This window comes from Rhinoderma darwinii, chromosome 3 (genome assembly GCF_050947455.1).
Source record: "Rhinoderma darwinii isolate aRhiDar2 chromosome 3, aRhiDar2.hap1, whole genome shotgun sequence".
Taxonomy (NCBI): domain Eukaryota; kingdom Metazoa; phylum Chordata; class Amphibia; order Anura; family Rhinodermatidae; genus Rhinoderma; species Rhinoderma darwinii.
Genome location: NC_134689.1, coordinates 178,282,430 through 178,303,803, shown reverse-complemented (window position 1 = coordinate 178,303,803; position 21,374 = coordinate 178,282,430). Strand labels below are relative to the sequence as shown.

Genomic DNA, 21,374 nt, shown 5'->3' with positions numbered 1-21,374 from the left:
GATAATGTCTGTATGAAAAGGGAGAAAGGCAACACAATCAGTATAGTCTAAAAAAAAAAGTACAGAAAGCGAGGCAGGATGTCCATCTTAAGCACATTGATTTTCCAAACCATGATGGATGTTTCTTACGATCGGAATCAAGATCTTGAGAGTTTGAAAAAGGAGAGGGGTAAAGTGCAGGTTCAGGCATGGCAGAGCAATGGCCTTGTGAGTTATAAAAGTTGTTGTAATAGGTGCGGAAAGCTCCAGTGATCGAGGAAGGAAAATGGACAACTCCCCCTGCTGTCACCTCTGCAAAGAGCTTTTCTAAAGCTTCAGAGGTATCGGTGTAAAGATGCTGTAAAGCTGATTCCTCCATATACTCCTATAATTTGGTTCTAAGTGCAGGTTCAGGCATGTCAGAGAAATGGCCTCGTGAGTTATAAAGGTTGTAATAGGTGCAGAAAGCTCCAGTGATGGAGGAAGGATCATGGACAACACCCCCTGCAGAGGAGGAGATGAGAGGGACATAAGTGGTAAGCGAACAAGTGGCTCTGGCTATTGATTTGCTCATAAAAAATGCTTGTTATACGTTTTTGGTTAATGATGTGTTGGACTTCGTTGCGCACTATGAGGAGATCTGCTGCAGTATTTGCAGAGTGTGGTTATGGGCTTCTTCTAGTGTACGGAGGTTAGCAACAGGTTTGCAGGTTTATGGGCCATTGCTTTTTAAGGCACGTGCCGGGTTTGAGGGAAAGTCCTCACAAGATGTATGTAAGGGCTTCCCGTTGTATTGGGAGAGGAGTGGTGTCTGAGGTATTGTGTGTAAAGACGTGTGCGATATTAGTCTGTCAGATTTGCATACTGGATCTCATAGGAGAGCAAGGCGCCAGGTCCCGGGTCTATGTATTCTCTCAGGAATAGTAAGGGACAGGAAAATGGGGACGTTGTTTGACCATAAAGAGGAACCCAGTGAGGCTTGGGCATACTTTCCTATTCAGGACAGTATTTTGTATCCGTATTTGAAAGGCTAAATCAGGAGTGTGTCCAAAACACTGAGGAGGTACAAATCTTTATTACAATTTTTTTCTCTGTTTTAAGTTCGACTCCTAGGTTTGGCTTCCAAATACTGATGCAAAATACTGGCCAAAGTACTGCTGTGTGAAAGAAGCTTAATTGACCGCTTTCTGACAAACTGTGCATATGAGAAAGCTGTCGATCAGTGGCGGGGGGAGCCGCAGTTCATGTGATAAACTGTGATTTTAGAAAGAGCTACTGATTATTGCAAAGTAAGTGACCCAGCGCTGGAATCGGGGTCCCGGTCACTACATTATGCTGCTGTCAGATAGGACCGTATAAACCTGCTGACAGATTCCCTTTACATGTTTGTGCTGCATATCTCATCGAAAGGAAAATAAGAAATGTAAATGTAAAATGATTTCCAACTAGGTTTGTTCGCTGGTAATATACTGTATGCATTTATTAATCTTTTATGAAAGGATTCTATTGTTCACACCATTTCGTTACTTCCAATAGTGTCTGTAATGAAAGTATAACTTTATTTATGCTGTAGACATCTATTTTGTAGGATCAATCCATAAACTGCCTAATCATTTGCCAGGGACTAATGACAAGTTACTAGTTAACGGAGATGCTGCATTCTTATGAATATTCAGCTCAGAAAATCAATCTGACATCTGTTCCTGTCACGCTTCACTAAGATAGTGCTGGCACTAGATGGATAAGGCTAGCACAAGCCTCTACCACCGTTCACAAGATGCTCAATTATCCATCGTATCTAGAAAAACCCCGACCACAGCAGGGATGTAAAGTGTCATTGTCCATTCTACGCTGAATCCACCAAGTGTTACATTTCTCATGACTTGTATTACTTTGTAGTAACGTTGATTAGTCTACCAAAAAAAATAAAATAATAATTACTAAACCAAAATGCAGTTTTGTTTGTGCAACAAAGTAAGGGTATGTTCACACGCTTAACAACAAAAACCGGCTGTACAATACGGAGCTGATTTCAAGGGAAAACGGCCGTTTTTAGAGCGGTTTTTCTAATGGCTCAAGAAGTGACATGCACTTCTTCTTTTTTACTGGGCGTTTTTTTACGCACCGTTTTTCCATACATTTTTACGCCCTGTAGGAACGAAACACAGTTTTTCCCATGGAAATCAATGGGCAGATGTTTGGAAGTGCTTAGACTACGTATTTTTAGCCGTAAATCAGGGCGTTTACGGCCCTAAAAACGGCTGAAAATAGGCCGTGTGAACATACCCATATAGTCATCATTTCAGCAATTGTGATATGGGAAAGGTTTATATGTTCACAGCCGGAGGGGAGGGAAGTCTGCTGCTTACCAATCGAATGTGAAAACTGCTTTCATTTTCCTAAGAGCCTCTGAAAAATGAGATATAACAATTATTGGTGGCCGAATGCTCCACTTTTTCTTTGCATCAGTGTTGGTGCTATGTGTCAGTCTTGCCTTAAAGGGGTTTTAGCAGATAAATGTTATTCTTTGTATAACGTCATACAATTTTCCATTACACTTTCTGTATCAGTTCCTCTTGGTTTCCAAGATCTGTCATTCAATAGGAACCTATATTGTACTTATAAAATGTTTCCATGGTCATGAAATGGACACATTGGTACTGACCTGATTACAGGTACTGCATGTGTATCCAAGCTGTGTCTTCTGATGACCTGTGTGTTCACCAAATGACCGTGGACAGATTTTATTCCTGGGAGTAAATAAATTAAGTTCCTACTGAATGACTACAAGCAGAGATCTTGAAAACTGTGATGAATTGATACAGAAGGTATATTCGAAAACTGTATAACTTTTTATTATGCACTTTTATTTGCTGAAACCAGAATGGCGAAAAATTCTCTACCATAAGGCCGGATTCACACGAGCGTGTTCAGTCCGGGATATACGGGTCCGTATGTCGGCAGTATTTCCCGGACTGAGCACACTGCAGAGAGCTGGGCTCTTCTCGTCATCGTTCTCTATGACGCTAGGAGTCGCTGCCTCGCTGTGGGAAAACTGTCCCGTACTGTAATCATGTTTTCAGTATGGGACAGTAGTTCCGTGAAGAGGCAGGGACTCCTAGCGTCAAAGATAACGATGATGCTAGGAGCCCGGCTCCCTGCAGTGTGTTCAGTCCGGGACATGCGGCCGACCTGTGGACCGTATATCACGGACTGAACACGCTCGTGTGAATCCGGCCTAAACAAGCATGCATGTTTATGTCAACGGGTAGGGAAGTCATCCGCTGCCAGGCACAGCCCCAGTTTACACAATGTAGTTTTTGATGTTTTTTATTTTTATTTATTTTTTTTATTCCAGGATTTGATTTGACAAAGGGGAATAAACTTCACTGAGTTAACAAGACATAAGTCATATGATATTGCGAGAAACTTATTTCTGATGAACCGTTTTAGTTAAAGGTGTCGTCCAGTCCCAGAAAATTGACGGCCTATCCTCAGGCTATAATACTGTGAACTCCCGCTACAAGTGTGTCAGCAATTCACAGTGTGAGCAGTAAAGATAATGAAGAGGAAGCAGTGCTTGGAAGAGCGCTGCAGCCTCTTCAAAACAACTGATTGGTGCGGGTGCCGGGAGTCGGACCTCGACCGATCAGATATTGATAGTCTATCTAGAGGAATGGCCATCATCTTTTTGGGAACTGGAAAGCCCCCTTTAAAACTTTTCTGGGTACATTTTTTTTTTTTTGGCTGTTTCAGCCAGTAAAATACTGACCTTCATGATTCAGTCATAAAATTCTCTCTCTTTGAGCTCTCTCTCGCTCTCTCTCTTTGAGCTCTCTTTCTTTGAGCTCTCTCTCTTTGAGCTCTCTCTCTCTTTGAGCGCGCTCTCTTTGAACTCTCTCTGAAGTGTCTCTCTCTCTCTGAAGTGTCTCTCTCTGAAGTGTCTCTCTCTCTCTGAAGTGTGTGTCTCTCTCTAGCTCTCTCTCTGAAGTGTCTCTCTCTCTCTCTGAAGTGTCTCTCTCTCTCTCTGAAGTGTCTCTCTCTCTCTCTGAAGTGTCTCTCTCTCTGAAGTGTCTCTCTCTCTCTCTGAAGTGTCTCTCTCTCTCTCTCTGAAGTGTCTCTCTCTCTCTCTCTCTCTGAAGTGTCTCTCTCTCTCTCTCTCTCTCTCTCTCTCTCTCTCTCTCTCTCTGAAGTGTCTCTCTCTCTCTCTCTCTCTCTCTCTCTCTCTCTGAAGTTAAATTGATTATCATTCAAATAGTGTATGAAATTGGGAATGTCCGATACATTGCCCTCCCATATAAATAGCAGGTCATCAATGTATCTTGAATACCAATTGATTGATCTGCCAAAGGGATTAACACTAGAGAAAATAAAGAGTTCCTCCCACCAGGCCATCACAAGATTTGCCAAGAAGGGACAGAACTTAGCTCCCATTGATACTCCTTTAAGTTGCAAATAGAAAATACCATCAAATTTAAAAAAGTTATGTGTCATAAGAAATGTCAGTACCTCAAGTATGAAAGACTGTAATTCATAGCTATAGGTACTGTGTCTAAGTAAATGATGTTCTAGTGCCCTTTGAGCTATATGGTGAGGGATACTTGTATAGAGCGAGGTCACGTCACAGCTCAGCCATGTAAATTCCTTTTTCCACTTTTTATCTGCAAATGAGCATAAAACATCTCTTGTATCACGTAAATGGCCCGGGGTTTTTACTGCTAAAGGTTGTAGCAGAGAATCTAATCATTCCGAAAGTTTTTCTGTCCCTATCCCTGACACTATGGGACGCATGGGGGGAGGAACTATACCTTTATGTGTTTTGGGTAATGCGTGCATGATTGGGATAGTAGGGCATTGTACAGTGATATATTCTGATTGTTTTTTTGTCAGTACACCACTATTTAACCCATCACTTATAAGTTTGTCAAGTTTCTTTTGAAACATAGTAGTTGGATTACATGGTAGTTTTTTATATGTATCTGTGTCTCCCAACAACTTTAAGATTTGACTTTTATACATTTCCCTGTCTAGTACGGTAATACTACCCCCCTTATCCGACATTTTAATCACAATATCATTATTATTTTTCAATGATTGTTTTGCTATATTAAGAGCTTTGGAGATATTATAGTCCCTTTTGTAGTGCTTAGACTTCTCGGATAGTTGTTGTAACTCCTTCTCAATTGCCCATTGGAACCTATCCATGGAATCGGTCCTGGATGCTAGAGGGTAGAAACTCCGATTTTTTGTGACAGTCCGTGGAGAGACTAATGTTCCGTACAGGAAGTTGGGGGTCCAGACTTTCTAGACATTGAATAGTCCTATGTTCTTCAAATGACAGTGATCTATGGTCATGGGTATTAATATTCTGCTCTTGATGATTGGATTCTTCGTTATCCGTTGTTACTGATGATGGATTATAAAAATGCCTCTTTACTGTAAGGTTTCTGACAAACCGGTTAATGTCCAAAAGCGTGTTAAAGGTGTCAAATGTACGATTGGGAGCGAAATTTAAGCCCAATGAAAGGACTTTAACTTGGTCTGGAGTTAGCTCAATTGAAGAGAGGTTAATAACACTTATACTGGATAAGGGTTCCTGCGATTTCGTAGGCGGCGGTTTAGTTCCTGATCTCTTTGATTTATGCTTCCTGCCGCCCCTCCTTCCTCGTTTTTTGAAATCTTAGCCTTTGTAATTGGTTGGTGTCTTTGGGAATAAGAATTCCTGGAGTTGTCGCTATCTGAGGTTCCATTTATCCCTTCAAAAGAGTCTGGTTCAGAGGAGCTGAAACTGACTCTGTTCAGACTAGTAGCAGATCTCCTCTCTTGTCTGCGGTTTTTCAGAATGGGTTTAATTTTATGCAAACATGATACCCACTACAGTCTCTCTCTCTCTCTCTCTCTCTCTCTGAAGTCTCTCTCTCTCGCGCTCTCTCTCTCTCTGAAGTCTCTCTCTCTCTCTCTGAAGTCTCTCTCTCTCTCTGAAGGCTCTCTCTCTCTGAGCTCTCTCTCTCTGAGCTCTCTCTCTCTGAGCTCGCTCTCTCTCTGAGCTCTCTCGCTCGCTCTGAGCTTTCTCTCTCTCTCTGAGCTCGCTCTGAGCTCTCTCTCTCTCTCTCTGAGCTCTCTCTCTCTCTGAGCTCTCTCTCACGCATTCTCTCTCTCTCTCCCATTGGGCGCTCGCTCTCTCTCCCTCCCTCCCCCATTGAGCTCTCTTTTTAAATAGAAGTTTGGAGATACTGAATCAATGCTACTTGCAAATTTTTTAAATGTATTCTAAACAAACTATTTACAGTAATAAGCAGGTGGAACTCTGTCAAATGTAAAAAAAAAATTGTATTACTTGAATAAACCATTTTCTGCCTGTCCACCATGAGAATCTTTGGGTAATAATAGTTTGTCTTTCTTATTAGCTTTCATCTCCCTGGCAAGATCCGATTGCTTGACGTAGGAAGCTGCTATAATCCTTTCATGAAGTATGATAACTTTCTGGCTATTGGTATCGATATTGTGCCTGCTGTTGAGGTAACCTATTATATGGTAAATACATTAGCGCTCCTCTCAAGATTTATGCAATGTGTGGGCAGCAGAACGCTAGCATACGCACAGTAAAAACACTAATACAAATAACGACCATGCTCCAACACTGTTCAAAGTCTCAACTGCCCTCTACAAAGACTGCTCTCCGCATGCAAGCTAATAGTGCTTCATCAGCCCAGTAAACAGGACTTGCATCTAGTATAGTAATGGATAATCTGCTCTAAATGATGCCACCTGCAGAAGGAAAAATAGAAATGTAACTACCTGACAATGGTGAAACACCTTCCCAGTTCGTCGCAAAGTGCTTACTTCTTTATAGTCCTCCAGAGGTGAATGTTGTGGGTTAAATTGTGTCCTTGTAGCGTCATAAGTAGAATCCCCAAGGTATCTACAATGTTTAGATGCTAGAGTTAGGTGGTGGGGAGACGCTCAGGCTGGTAGCGTACTCTACATGCATCCACCCAGTCAACAAAGGTACCTAATGTGACGTCACAAAAATTGGTATGGTAGCCAAAAGCGAGTCCTGCACATTTCGGAAATCTGTTTCCTTAGTCAGGGAATAGTCTGAATTGGCATCCTACCCTGCTTTATATCGTGCTCGGAGCTGGAGGCAGCACACTGCAGATTAAGCTATATTCATTACGGAATGGGACTATATTTGTTCTTATTAGTAGAATGGTTACTTGTAACAGAATATATAACATACCACCATTAGTTCCACAATATTATGCTAAAAATAAAACAGATACTTTATTGCTACGCTTTAAAATTAGACATTACTAAAATGTTCAGTGTAAAATTTGTTACTTATAACAAAACTGTATAATCTGATCACATAATTAATATCACATTACTATCACAAATTAGTGACACTGTTGAAATCAGTGTCTGTCACTACTTTATTCTGGACTCAGAGAGGACAGCATAAAGATCCTGACAGGTTCACTTAAAGAGGCTCTGTCACCAGATTTTGCAACCCCTATCTGCTATTGCAGCAGATAGGCGCTGCAATGTAGATTACAGTAACGTTTTTATTTTTAAAAAACGAGCATTTTTGGCCAAGTTATGACCATTTTTGTAATTATGCAAATGAGGCTTGCAAAAGTCCAAGTGGGTGTGTTTAAAAGTAAAAGTCCAAGTGGGTGTGTATTATGTGCGTACATCGGGGCGTTTTTAATACTTTTACTAGCTGGGCGCTCTGAAGAGAAGTAACATCCTCTTCTCTTCAGAACGCCCAGCTTCTGACAGTGCAGATCTGTGACGTCACTCACAGGTCCTGCATCGTGACGGCCACATCGGCACCAGAGGCTACAGTTGATTCTGCAGCAGCATCAGCGTTTGCAGGTAAGATCGACTTACCTGCAAACGCTGATGCTGCTGCAGAATCAACTGTAGCCTCTGGTGCCGATGTGGCCGTCACGATGCAGGACCTGTGAGTGACGTCACAGAACTGCACTGTCAGAAGCTGGGCGTTCTGAAGAGAAGAGGATGTTACTTCTCTTCAGAGCGCCCAGCTAGTAAAAGTATTAAAAACGCCCCGATGTACGCACATAATACACGCCCACTTGGACTTTTACTTTTAAACACACCCACTTGGATTTTTGCAAGCCTCATTTGCATAACTACAAAAATGGTCATAACTTGGCCAAAAATGCTCGTTTTTTAAAAATAAAAACGTTACTGTAATCTACATTGCAGGGCCTATCTGCTGCAATAGCAGATAGGGGTTGCAAAATCTGGTGACAGAGCCTCTTTAAAGGCCCCATGCACACGACCGTAGATTTCATCCGTAATTACGGACCATTGTTACGGTCTGTAATTATGGGCCCATTAATTTGTATGGCCGACGGACACCATCCCGTATATTTAATTATTAAATAAATAAAATTATTTAAAAATGAAAAACCCACTTTCCCCTTACAAAATGCTTTACTATTAAAAAAAACTAAATAAAGTAAAAAATAGTTACACATATTTGGTATGGCCGCGTCCGTAACGACCCCGACTATAAAGCTATTACATTTAACCCGCACGGTGAACGCCGTAAAAAAATAAAATAAAAAAAACATTGGAAAAATTGCTGTTTTCTGTGAATCCTGCCTTAAAAAAAAATGTGATTTAAAAAGTAATCAAAAAGTCGCATGTACTCCAAATGGTACCAATAAATAATACAAGTCGTCCCGCAAAAACAAAAAGCCCTCATACAACTGCATCGGCGGAAAAATAAAAAAGTTATGGCTCTTCAAATATGGAGGCACATAAACAATTTATTTTGAAAAAAAAAGTGTTTTTACTGTGTTAAGTAGTAAAACATACAAAATCTATACAAATTTGCTATTGTTGCAATCGTAACAACCCGCTGAATAAAGTTATTGTGTTATTTATACCACACGGTAAACGGCGTAGATTTAGGACGCAAAAAAGTGTGGTGAAATGTCTGGTTTTTTTTCTATTCTCCCCCCCAAAAAAAATGTTAATAAAAGTTAATTAATTAATTAATTGTATCCCAAAATGGTGCTATTAAACAATACAACTTGTCCCGCAAAAAAACAAGACCTTTATACAGCTATGTTTTTATTAAAAATAAAAAAGTTATAGCTCTTGAAATGTGACGATGGAAAAACACAAAAAATAGCTTGGTCATTAAGGTTTAAAATAAGCTGGTCACTAAGGGGTTAAAGAAATTGTAATAATCATTGAGTACCAATTATCCAAGATTCCATAGTGCTGGCTGTAGTGTCCAGCCACAATTGGTCTTATCCCAGGATACAAGTGAAAGTGCTATGGTGTCCACTGCTAGATAGGAGGCAGACCCTTTTGCCAAGTGTCCTTGATTTTTGCATGATAATATCTGCTATTGAGCCAACTGTGGCTGTGTCCTGAGTTTGTGCAACTGTGACCTTTTGCATTTTTATGTTTGAATGTTTGGGGAGTATTGTGCTGGCAAAGGGGAAAAATTGTCATTGCTTCTATTTTCTATAAATGATTGATATCTTTTTTTCTATTTTATAGACTGTATATAAATGTGACTTCCTAAACTTGCAAATCCAGAGGCCACTTCAGCTCGCGCCAGATGCTATTAATGCCTTCCTGAAGCAGTTGAAGAGTCCCATAGATAACTTACCCGCTGAACTATTCCACGTGGTCGTTTTTTCTCTCCTTCTTTCTTACTTCCCTTCGCAGTACCAAAGGTGGATTTGTTGTAAGAAAGCTCATGAACTTCTTGAACTCAATGGCTTGCTGCTCATTATTACCCCAGATTCTTCTCATCAAAATCGGCACGCAATGATGATGAAGAGCTGGAAGATTGCCATTGAGTCTCTTGGCTTCAAACGTATGATCTACTCCAAAGTTTCTCATATGCACCTTATGGCATTTAGGAAAACCTCGCTGAAAACAACAAGCGATTTGATTACAAGGAACTATCCAGATATGCTCTACATCCCTCAAGATTTTAATACTGTGGCGGAAGAGGAATCCGCAAGCCCCTGTTCTGCCCGATCTGAAGTGGAAGATGAACAGATAGCATATACTTTTTCTGAGTTGCCAGATGCTCCTTATGATTCAGACTCTGGAGAAAGTCAGACCAGCTCAATGTCATTCTATGAGTTTGAAGATCCCATACTCCTCCTGAGCTAAGATGGGCCTAGTGTTTTTTAATGCCAACAAGGCACAGACTTGAATCAAGATTAAAAAGTTTACAAAGTTTGCTATTTTTCCTACTCCTATATTTTAGAGATTTTTACTGTTGTGGAGAACTGGATAATACTTTGTAGTTACTGCTATTCGGTTATAGCATTTTCTTTTTGTTTTAATAAGAACACCAGGTACTAACTACTTGCCGGGGGCATGCCTGCTATACATGCATATCTTCTCTGATCACATTTTGTACGCCATTGTTATGCTACGAGTGGTGCCGATAAACACGGAACGTTGCATTTATATTTCAGAAATAATGACTTGTAATTTCCAGTTTCTGAATGATGTTTCAATGGTCTTTAAAGTGCACTAGTCGGTTGTAGAAGAAAATACGTTGTCTACCCTTTGGGTAATTCCTTTCAATAGATTTCACTTCCACATTTTCAAAGACGAAATGAGGAAAGCAATATATATGTTGTACACAATAACTTGTGTAAATTTGTAAGAGAACAAGTGATCGCTTTCATGAATAAATAAGATTGCACAGCTGAGTGAGTAGGATCGGTCTGGGATGACGTATGTTGCACACAAGGGGCCTCATTTCTCAAGTGTCTAACAAAAAGCTGTATGTTGCCCATAGCAACCTATCACAACTCCGCTTTGATTTCTAAGACCGATCCGAAAAAATGAAAGCAGAGCTGGGGTTTCTATGGACAACAGACGGTTTTACGGTTAGACCGTTTTGATAAATGAGGCCCAATGTTTTTACGATCTGGGATTTTGGACATGTTTTGGGTTATGATACTTTTTGTTATACATTATTCTGTATCTTTGCACTGAAAAAATAAGTGACTTGCTGTTCTGTTCTGTTCTGATCTAATCTAAATAAGTTATTTTTCAGTTCGTTTTTTTTAGTAGTTTGAACAATTCTAGAGATGCTTGATATTGCCTTTTGTGAACATGTTAAGCATTATTAAAGTTATTGGTACCACAATATGGAAATATTCTAATTAATTAATATTTTCATCAATCAATGCCAGTATTCAGCTCTGCTAAAATATTGTCTTCCTAATAAAACCTAAGACTACGTTAAGCAACCAGAACTGGTTTTCTTTGGATCACTTACCACACGAGAAATAAATAAGGATGACGTTTTAAAATCCATCCCAGCACATTTATTATTGCCGTATTGATATTTTCCAGAGCTCCTGAATGGGTTATAAAATCCCTTATTCACATGCATTGTCAGCGGAATGTTAGCAGATTCTGCCAAGATTTAGGCGCGGAGCCTAAAGCCTGACAGAATCTTCAGCGTGGGAATGTGGCCTAACTGCAGCTTTAACGCAAGACAATCGCGTTCGCATATAGTAACGCATAATTAATCATTTGCATGAACTGTATTATTGAATATTTTTCTGTGTTTTTTTAATATGCTTTCGATAAAAAACTGTTTATTATTTTGGGCCTTGTTTACACAGTTACATTTTGATGCATCTTTTTTCAACTATGTGTAGAGGATTTGCACAGAGAATCTACAATAAAGTACAGTGTAAAGCCTGTGAATGTGGTTGGAAAAAACCCCATCCACTTGCAGAGGAAAAGTCGGTTTGGATTGAAAAGCCTGCTGCAGATTTTAAAGTCTGCAGCATGCTCTATTTTCCTGCATTTGTCCCTGGATTGGCTTCAAAATGTCATCTATTTCTATGGAAAGCGTGGAATGTGTGGGAAAATCTACATTTTGCTGCAGATTTCAGGCCATCTCTACAGTGGGAAATATCTTCTGCGTTTGCAGGGGTTCTTTGGGAATTATACATTGATGGTCGATGTTTGATCAGTGTGGGTCCAATCCCTGAAGCCACGCCGATCATCAAAAAATAGGGGCCGAAGCCCCCGTTCATGTGAGAGGAACAGAACTGCAGTACCAGTATGTGGTAATAACTTAGTAATGCTTTTACTTTTCCGAGTAATTCTGAGATTGTTGTGTCCCCCCCCCCCCGTCCCCCCCCCTGTATTTTGGTCGATATATGCTTAGCGTTTAGTGTTTGTGCACACGGGGAAGATTAGCTGCAGATTTTACGCAACAGATTTAATTGTGGAAATTAGGCAGTGTATTACACTAGCAGTAAAGTGAATGAGGTTCAAACAAATCTCATCCACATGCTGCGAGAAAACACGCTTTACTTGACATACGGTGCAGATTTTTAATCTGTAGCGGGTCAATTTAAACTGCAGAATCCTTGTACTTTTGTTGTGGTTTTCCCCCATTGAGTTCGATGGGGATATAAAAGCAGCAACAAATAGGGAATGTTGCGATTTTTGCAGCAGAAAATCTGTGCATTCGCCACAAAAATTGCAACCCCAGCAAGATAAGTTATGACTTTTTTTTCTGTTTCCACAACGGCGATTCCGGATGAAGATGATCTGCCCCACAATTTGGTTCAGTCTTTCAGCAGAAATTCCTTGCGGGTTCTAGTACTTGATAGAGTGAAAAAAGGACCACCGGCGCTGCTAATATGAACAATGTGGAGGCTTAGACAGGCATCGAAGGAAAAGTATTTAATAGTCAGAGGCTACGTGTTTCAACACCGAACCGGTGTCTTCATCAGGCCAGTACAGACTGTGCGGTTCACACACATTTATACAACACCAAAGCAATGAGTATCAATTAACAAGCAAAAAACCGCCAAAGGGGCAGGTCAAAGGTCACCAAAGGAAAACAATATATACATACATACATATATACCTATGCAACACTTAAAACCACATAGATAATTGCAATTGGAATGATGGATTAAAATTAGTATCAAAAATGCTGAATGAAAATGAAAGTGGTAAAAAATTTCATGACGGTAAACATGACATTCCGCTGGAATAAACTTTCTTTATATAAATACAAAACGAAACAATCATTTTCATGATGGACAGATGGACTAGATCCTACCGTGTCAAGGTAGGCAAAGAAAAGAAGACAAGTAAAGCAAAGAAAAAAATCCCAGGATAGAAGAAGTAAAATACGGCGACGCTGATCAAGCGTCCCTGGTTGCTAGGTCACATAAAAAGTACGGTGCCCGAAGGAGAACACAAAGGGGCACTGGAATGCATGGTGAAACGCAGATGAAACAAAGCACGGAGACCAGTGCCAGAACAAAAGGAAGTACGACAGACAGTAAGTATCTGAGTATTTATAAATAGTAGAATGAGAGCATGTTGTCTACTATACCAAAATTAAAAAGTTTATAAACAATTGCTAAAAATAATTGTGCAGAATAACAACATAATAATAAAAAATTGGGAACTAGCATCAAACACTTAAAGGCAACAATAAAAATAGGAATAGTTACAAGCATTATCACAATAAGAACATATATAAAATGCAAAATTATAGTAATAGACCCCAAAGGTATTATACATATTAGGCAGTGAAAGTAAAAATACTCGTTATTCTAGAGATGATTCCGTGAGGTCGTTCAGACCATTGGGATGTAAAGTACCCAATTTGTATATCCAAAAATTCTCTCTCTGCTTGAGTCTGATAAACCTATCAGGTATATCAGATGGGATTTGTTCAATTGGAGTAACCATTATATTCTCAAAATTACACTTCTGTTTTAATGTACAGTATCGTGACACACTCTGCTTTAGGAAACCTTTGCTAACATTAAATCTATGTTTATTAATGCGATTCCTTAATGTTTGTGTAGTGCAACCCACATACTGTAGGTTACATATACACTGCAACAAATAAACTACAAAAGTACTACCACAATTAAGGTGTTTTTTTATAGGAAATTTCTCACCCGTCACTGTTGAAAGGTACTCCGTGCATTTGTTAGTAATGTTATTACAGCATAGACACCTATTGTGACCACAACGAAAGGAACCATTCTTATCTGCCATTAAATTTGGATTTTTCTTTTTGGTGGTATGTATTTTGCTAGAGGCTATTAGATTTTTAAGTGTTTTGGCCCTTTTGAATGTGATCGAAGGTTTTCGGGAAGTATTGATTTTAACCCCTTCCCGCAAAATCACGTACAGTTACGTCATGGGAGATGGACTGTTCCCGCATCTCGACGTAACTGTACGTCATGGAGATGAAGCTGGCTCAGGAGCTGAGCCAGCGACATCACCGCCGGGTGACAGCTGTATGTTACAGCTGGCACCCTGAGGTATCGGCCAGGACCGGAGCTAGCCTCCGATCCGACCGATTAACCCCTCACATGCGTTGAATAGCGATCGCAGCATGTGAGGAGTTTATAGCCATCGGCACCCCAGCAACGTGATCGCTGGGTTGCCGGTGGCTGCAAAGGCGATCGGAGGGCTAATGCTTACCTCCCGGTCCGCCAGCAACGGAATCCTCCTATGCCCCGTCGTCGGCGGGGCCCAGGAGGCTTCCGGTACCATCGGCAAGATGGCGCCGGCTCAGAAGCTGAGCCGGCGTCATCAGCAGTGGGTGTCCGCTGTATGTTACAGCGGATACCCCGATCTATCGCCAGGAACCGGAGCTAGCTCCGATTCCTGGCATTAACCCCTTCGATGCAGCGATCCATTGTGATCGCTGCATCCTAGAGGTTTGTAGCAAATCGGCAGCCTTGCCACGCGATGGCAAGGCTGGCGACTGCTACCATGGCAACAGGAGCCCTAACAATGGACTCCTGTCTGCCATTACGTAAGCTGATTAGGCCCCGCCCAGAGGCGGAGCCTGATCGGCTTGCTGTCAGTGAACAACTGACAGTTCTAATACATTGCACTACATAGGTAGTGCAATGTATTAGAACATCAAACAAACAGTTGGACCTTCAAGTCCCATAGTGGGACTAAAGAAAAGTGTCAAAAAAAGTGTCAAAAAAGTAAAAATAAAAGTTGTAAAAAATACAATAAAAGTTTCAAATAATAACACAAAACACAATCGCCCTTTTTCCCTTATCAAGTCATTTATTATTGAAAAAAATAATAAAGCCATACATATTTGGTATCGCTGCGACCGTAACGACCTGAACTATAAAAATATTATGTTATTTATTCCGCACAGTGAACGCCGTAAAAAAAATAACCAGAAAATACTGCCATAATTGCTATTTTTTGGTCACTTTGTCTTCCAAAAATTGAAATAAAAAGTGATCAAAAAGTCGCATGTACCTAAAAATGGTACCTATAAAAACTATAACTCGTCTCGCTAAAAACAAGCCCTCATACAACTCCGTTGACGAAAAATTTAAAACCGTTATGGCTCTCACAACTTGGCGACAGAAAAAATCCATTCTCTTTACAAAAGTTATTTTATTGTGCAAAAAGTTGTAAAACATAAAAAGTGCTATAAATTAGGTATCACCGGAATCGTACTGACCCGCAGAATAAAGCTAACATGTAATTTATAACGCGTGGGGAACTCTGTATATAAAGAACTAAAAAAATATGCCAGAATTGCTGTTTTTTGGTCACCTTGCCTCCCAAAAAAAAAGGATAACAAGTGATCAAAAAGTCGCGTGTACCCCAAAATGGTACCAATAAAAACTACAGCTCATCACACAAAAAAAAACAGCCCTCATACCACTACGTCTATGAAAAAATAAAATTAGTCAAGGCACCAATAAGCCAGGAAATAAAAATATGCAGTTGTGCCGGCCCGAGGGGAACATTTCTTCTGTTTCAAGTGGCAAATTATCAAGGCCCCTAAAATTAGGGATCCAGGAATGGGAGGGCCCAAACATATCTGCTGAAAGTGAGGGCGCCCGTATTATACCAGGACAACACTTTCCCAGCAAAATTCCCCAAACTTCAAAAGGTGCGGAGTGCGGACCAAAAGGGGGATAATTAAAGACCATTTATTAGTGCGACACCGGCCTGTGCAGAAAGGATTGTGTCACAGCATAACACACATCTATGGATTATTTTATTGTTTTTTTTTACCCCACTATACCACCTGACTATGCCTCTTATATACTCCGCCCGCCTTACATGTGCCCCCACATTATAAACGGAAACACTAGTAAGACTCCAAACAAAACTACTACAAGCAAAATCCACGCTCCAAAAGCCAAATGGCGCTACCTCCCTTCTGAACCCTACAGTATGCCCAAACAGCAGTTTACTTCCACATATATGGCATCACCATACCCGGGAGAACCCTTTTAACAATTTTTGGGGTGTGTGTCTCCAGTGGCACAAGCTGGGCACCACATATTGGCATATCTATTGAAAAACCATTTTCACTCTGCAATATCACGTGCACACCAATTTCTGCCAATCACCTGTGGGGTTAATATGCTCACTACACCCCTAGGTAAATACCTTGAGGGGTGTAGTTTCCAAAATGGGGTCACTTCTGGGGGGGATCCACTGTTTTGGTCCCACAGGGACTTTGCAAATGCGACATAGCGCCCAGAAACCAATCCAGCAAAATCTGTACTGCAAAAGCCAAATGGCGCTCCTTCCCTTCTGTGCCCTACTCTGTGCCTAAACAGCAGTTTATGACCACATATGTGGTATTGTCATACACAGGAGAAGTTGCTTTACAAGTGTTGGGGTGCTCTTTTACATTTATTTGTTGAGAATATGAAACATTTTCAGCTAAAACTACGTATTATTGAAGAAAAAGGATTTTTTTTATTTTCACTGCCCAATTCTAATAAAATCTATGAAACACCTGTGGGGTCAAAATGCTCACTACACCCCTAGATGGATTCCTCAAGGGGTGTAGTTTCGTGAATCGAGTCACTTTTGGGGAGTTTCCACTGTACTGGCACCTTAGGAGCTTTGCAAAAGTGACATGGTGTCAAGAAACCAATCCAGCAAAATCTGTGCTCCAAAAGCCAAATGGCACTCCTTCTCTTCTGATCCTTGCCGTGTGCCCAAACAGCAGTTTATAACCACAAATGGGGTATTGCCGTTCTCCAGAGAAGTTGCTTTCCAAATGTTGGGGTTCTTTTATTCCTTTATTTGTTGAGAAAATGAAAAATGTTGAGCTAAAGCTACGTCTTATTGGAAAAAAAGGATTTTTTTTATCTTCACTGCCCAATTCTAATAAAATCTATGAAACCCCTGTGGGTTCAAAATGCTCACTACACCCCTAGATGGATTCTTCAAGGGGTGTAGTTTACTAAATGGAGTCACTTTTTTGGTGTTTTCACTGTTTTGGTCCCTTAGGGGCTTTGCAAATGCGACGTGGTCTCCGCAAACCATTCCTGCTAAATTTGAGCTCCAAAAGCCAAATGGCGCTCTTTCCCTTCTAAGCTCCGCCGTGTGTCCAAAAAGCCGTTTATGACCACATGTGGGGTATTGTTTTACTCGGGAGAAATTGCTTTACAAAAGTAGTGGTGCATTTTCTCCTTTTAGTCCTTGTGGAAATTAGAAAAAATTAGCTAAACCTACATTTTCTTTGAAAGAATGTAGATTTTCATTTTCACGGCCTACTTCCAATAATTTCTGCAAAAAACCTGCGGGGTCAAAATGCTCACTATACCCCTAGATAATTTCCTCAAGGGGTATATTTTCCAAAATGGTGTCACTTTTGGGGATTTCCACTGTTTTGGTGCCGCAAGAGCCTTTCAGACCCGACATGGAGCCTAAAATATTTTCTAATAAAAAGGAGGCCCCAAAATCCTCTAGGTGCTCCTTTGCTTCTGAGGCCGCTGCTTCAGCCCATTACCGCACTAGGGCCACATGTGGGGTATTTCTAAAAACTTCAGAATCTGGGCAATAGATATTGAGTTGTGTTTCTCTGGTAAAACTTTCTGTCTTACAAAAAAAATACATGAAAAATGAATTTCTGCAAAAAAAAAAAGAAATTTGAACATTTCACATCTACTTTGCCTTAATTCCTGTGAAACATCTAAAGGGTTAAGAAACTTTCTAAATGCTGTTTTGAATACTTTGAGGGGTGAAGTTTTTAAAATGGGGTGACTTATCGATTGTTTCTAATATATAAGGCCCTAAAATCCACTTCACATCTGAACTGGCCCCTGTAAAAATAGCCTTTTGAAATTTTCTTGAAAATGTGAGAAATTGCTGCTAAAGTTCTAAGCCTTGTGATATCATAGAAAAATAAAAGGATGTTCAAAAAACGATGCCAATCTAAAGTAGACATATGGGGGATGTTAATTAGCAACAATTTTGTGTAGTATAACTGCCTGTCTTACAAGCAGATACATATAAATTTATAAAAATGCAAATTTTTGCAATTTTTCGCTACATTTTGGTGTTTTTCACAATTAAATACTTAATGTATCGAGCAAATTTTGCCAGTAACATAAAGTCCAATGTGTCACGAGAAAACAATCTCAGAATCGCTTGGATAGGTAAAAGCATTCCGGAGTTATTACCACATAAAGTGAAACATGTCAGATTTGAAAAAATTGGCTGTGTCCTGAAGGCCAAAACAGGCTGTGTCTTGAAGGGGTTAAAAACGGGTCATTTACTAAAATATGCCAATGTCTCCTCAAGATGTACGTAATAAGCTTACTGCCTTTATTAAACAAAGTGATAAAATTAGTATTATGTTCACCATATTTGGATCTTTTATTAGTAGTTTAATTTGGATACATTCATTTTGGGTCATAGCCCTAGCTTTTAACTCTGCACCCCCAATTAGGCTCCTTGGAAAACCTTTTTGCGGGTTCTAGGTTGGGTACACTACACTGCGTACTATTCCGCAGCATATGCGACCTGTGTGGATATACCCTTATAAGAAAAGATTGGAAACTTACAGAAAATATTTGCCATTTTATAAATGTTAAACTTCTCTGCGTGTAAGACAGTCATACTATGCAAATAAGTTTAATAATTAACATTTACTATGTCTATTTTATTGTTTGGCATCATATTTTTTAAATGGTTTTTATTTTTCACAAATGCTTCCAAAACATTTCTTCAGGAACCAATTCCGTTCTAAAGTCACATACTAGGAAACCCTTCCTGTAAATCACCCCATTTTAAAAATTACACCCCTCAAAGTATTCAAAACAGCATTTAGGAAGTTTAACCATTTTCATGTTTCACAGGAATGAAAGCAAACGGGGAGGTGAAATATGAAAATTAAATTTTCAGGTTTGTTTGTTTTTTGTGCAGATATTAAATTTTAAAATACATTTTCCTGTAACACAACCGGTGTTAATGGAGAAAAGCAACTCAACCTTTATTAATCTGATGCTGCAGTTTGGCGAAATTTTCAATATGTCGCCCTAGTGTGCTACTTTACTTAAACATAGGCCTCAGAAATGAAGGAGCACCTTGTGGATTGGGGCCTTTGGTTTATTAGGATGTTTTCCAGGCACCTTTTTAGCTTTGCAGATGTCTTGTGGTGCCAAAACCATAAGAAACACCACGAAAAAGACCACATTTTGGAAATGGAACCCCTCAAGGAATTTATCTAGGGGTGTAGCATTATGACCCTACAGGTGTTTTCATAGAATTTATTAGAATTTAACTGTAAAAAAAAAACAAAACATTTTTACAGTAATATGTTGTTTTAGCTTACATTCTTTTCATTTTCACAAGGAATACTGTCGAAAAAGCACCCCAAAATGTATTATGCATTATTGTATATGTATTATGTCTTCCGAGTAAGGCAAAAACCCATATGTGGTCATAAACTGCTGTTTGGGCACACACAGCGGGGTTCAAAAGAGTAGGAGCGGCTTTTGGAGTGCAGATTTTGCTGGAATGGTCTTGGGACAACATATTGCATTTGCAGAGCCTCTGAAGTAGCAGTACAGTGGAAACCCCCATGTAGTGACCCCATTTTGGAAACTATACCCCTAAGGAATAACTCTAGAGGTGTAGTGAGCATTTTGACTCCTAAGGTGTTTTGCAGAAACTAGCGTGCATCAGATGGTTCAGACTGAAAATTGCAATTTTTCCATCGGTATGCAATTTCATTACGCAATATGTTGTGCCGCTGTGAAAAGACAGCTTTTTTTAATTACTATGCTGTGTTAACGGATTATAGAAAAACTCTACATATGGTTCTAATCTTTTTGCCTGGACATATGACAGGGCTCAGTAGTAAAAGAGCACATGCACATTTGAGGCCTAATTTGGTGATTTATACAGCATTATCCACAATTGCAAAAACTCTTAAGTGAAATAATAAAGGAAATCCTAAAGAAGTGACCCAATTTTAAAAGCTAAACTCTTAAGGCTATAATCTCGGGATGTATTGAGCATTTTGACCCCTTAGGTTTTTTAAAAAATTTTTTTAATGGATGTTGCAGAGAAAACCTTGCAATTTTTTTCACAGATATGCTATTTCAGTGCTAAATATGTTGTGCCACTGGAGAGACATACCCCATAAATAGTTAGGCTGGTTCTCCTGAAAACAGTAATACCCCATGTAATGATGGGGGTAGGGAAACGTACAAGTGAGCCCTAATCTACCTGCCACTCTGTCCCTGCCTACTTGCAACGACCCGCCCTAGGCGACGGGGTACAACTGGGCGGCGGTCCCTACTCTCAGTAAGTGCACGAGACAAACAGACAAGGGAACACAAAGCTAAGGGAAATGGGGCAGTTGCCCACGGCAACACCGTGAGCAACAAGAGTGGTGAACGAGCCGAGTCAAACCAGGAGTGCACAAGGTACCAAATGCAGAGCAGGAGAGTAGTCAGTAAGCCAGGGTCAGTATGGAGCAGGATCAAATAGTCAGAAGCTGTAGCTGGGCCAGGAAACCACACAAGAAGAATCACAAGCAAAGGAGGAACAGAAAAGGCAGGTATAAATAGACAGAAGGCGGGAGCTAGCTCCGTCTGGCCAGGCTGCGATAGGCTCTCCCACTCCTAAGCCTGCCATCCTGAGTGGTGGAAGATGGAGTCAGTCTCAGAGGCATAGACTCAGGTGCAGACTGAATACCTATGGGCGTATACACAGAAGTTGTGCCTGGCAGATCCTTTACAGTACCCCCCCTTTTATGAGGGGCCACAGGACCCTTTCTAAGTGGACCTGGTTTATTGGGGAAACGAAGGTGGAACTTCCTGACCAATACCCCAGCGTGAACATCCCGGGCGGGTACCCAAGTCCTCTCCTCAGGCCAGTATCCTCTCCAATGGACCAGGTGCTGGAGGGAGCCTTGGACCATCTTGCTGTCCACAATTTTGGCCACATCGAATTCCACCCCCTCAGGGGTGAGAACGGGAACAGGAGGTTTCCTCGAGGGAGCCAAGGACGGGGAGCAGCGTTTAAGGAGGGAGGCATGAAACACGTCGTGTATTCGAAAAGATGGGGGCAACTCC

The 21,374-nt window shown here is 40.4% G+C and overlaps 1 protein-coding gene across 2 annotated transcripts in view; it reads left to right on the top strand.

Moving 5' to 3' along the window:
* The window catches only part of SAMTOR (S-adenosylmethionine sensor upstream of mTORC1), a 40,247-nt gene extending 29,101 nt beyond the window's left edge, over positions 1-11,146 (top strand). Inside the window, exons 4-5 of one of the 2 annotated variants that reach the window (XM_075857093.1) lie at positions 6,387-6,498; positions 9,526-11,146. In XM_075857093.1, coding sequence (XP_075713208.1) covers positions 6,387-6,498; positions 9,526-10,152 — 739 coding nt within the window. In that variant the 3' untranslated portion in view covers positions 10,153-11,146. Of the gene's footprint in view, positions 1-6,386; positions 6,514-9,525 lie in introns of both variants that reach the window. The other variant, XM_075857092.1, reaches the window with a different exon arrangement.
* Positions 11,147-21,374: the final 10,228 nt, after the last annotated feature.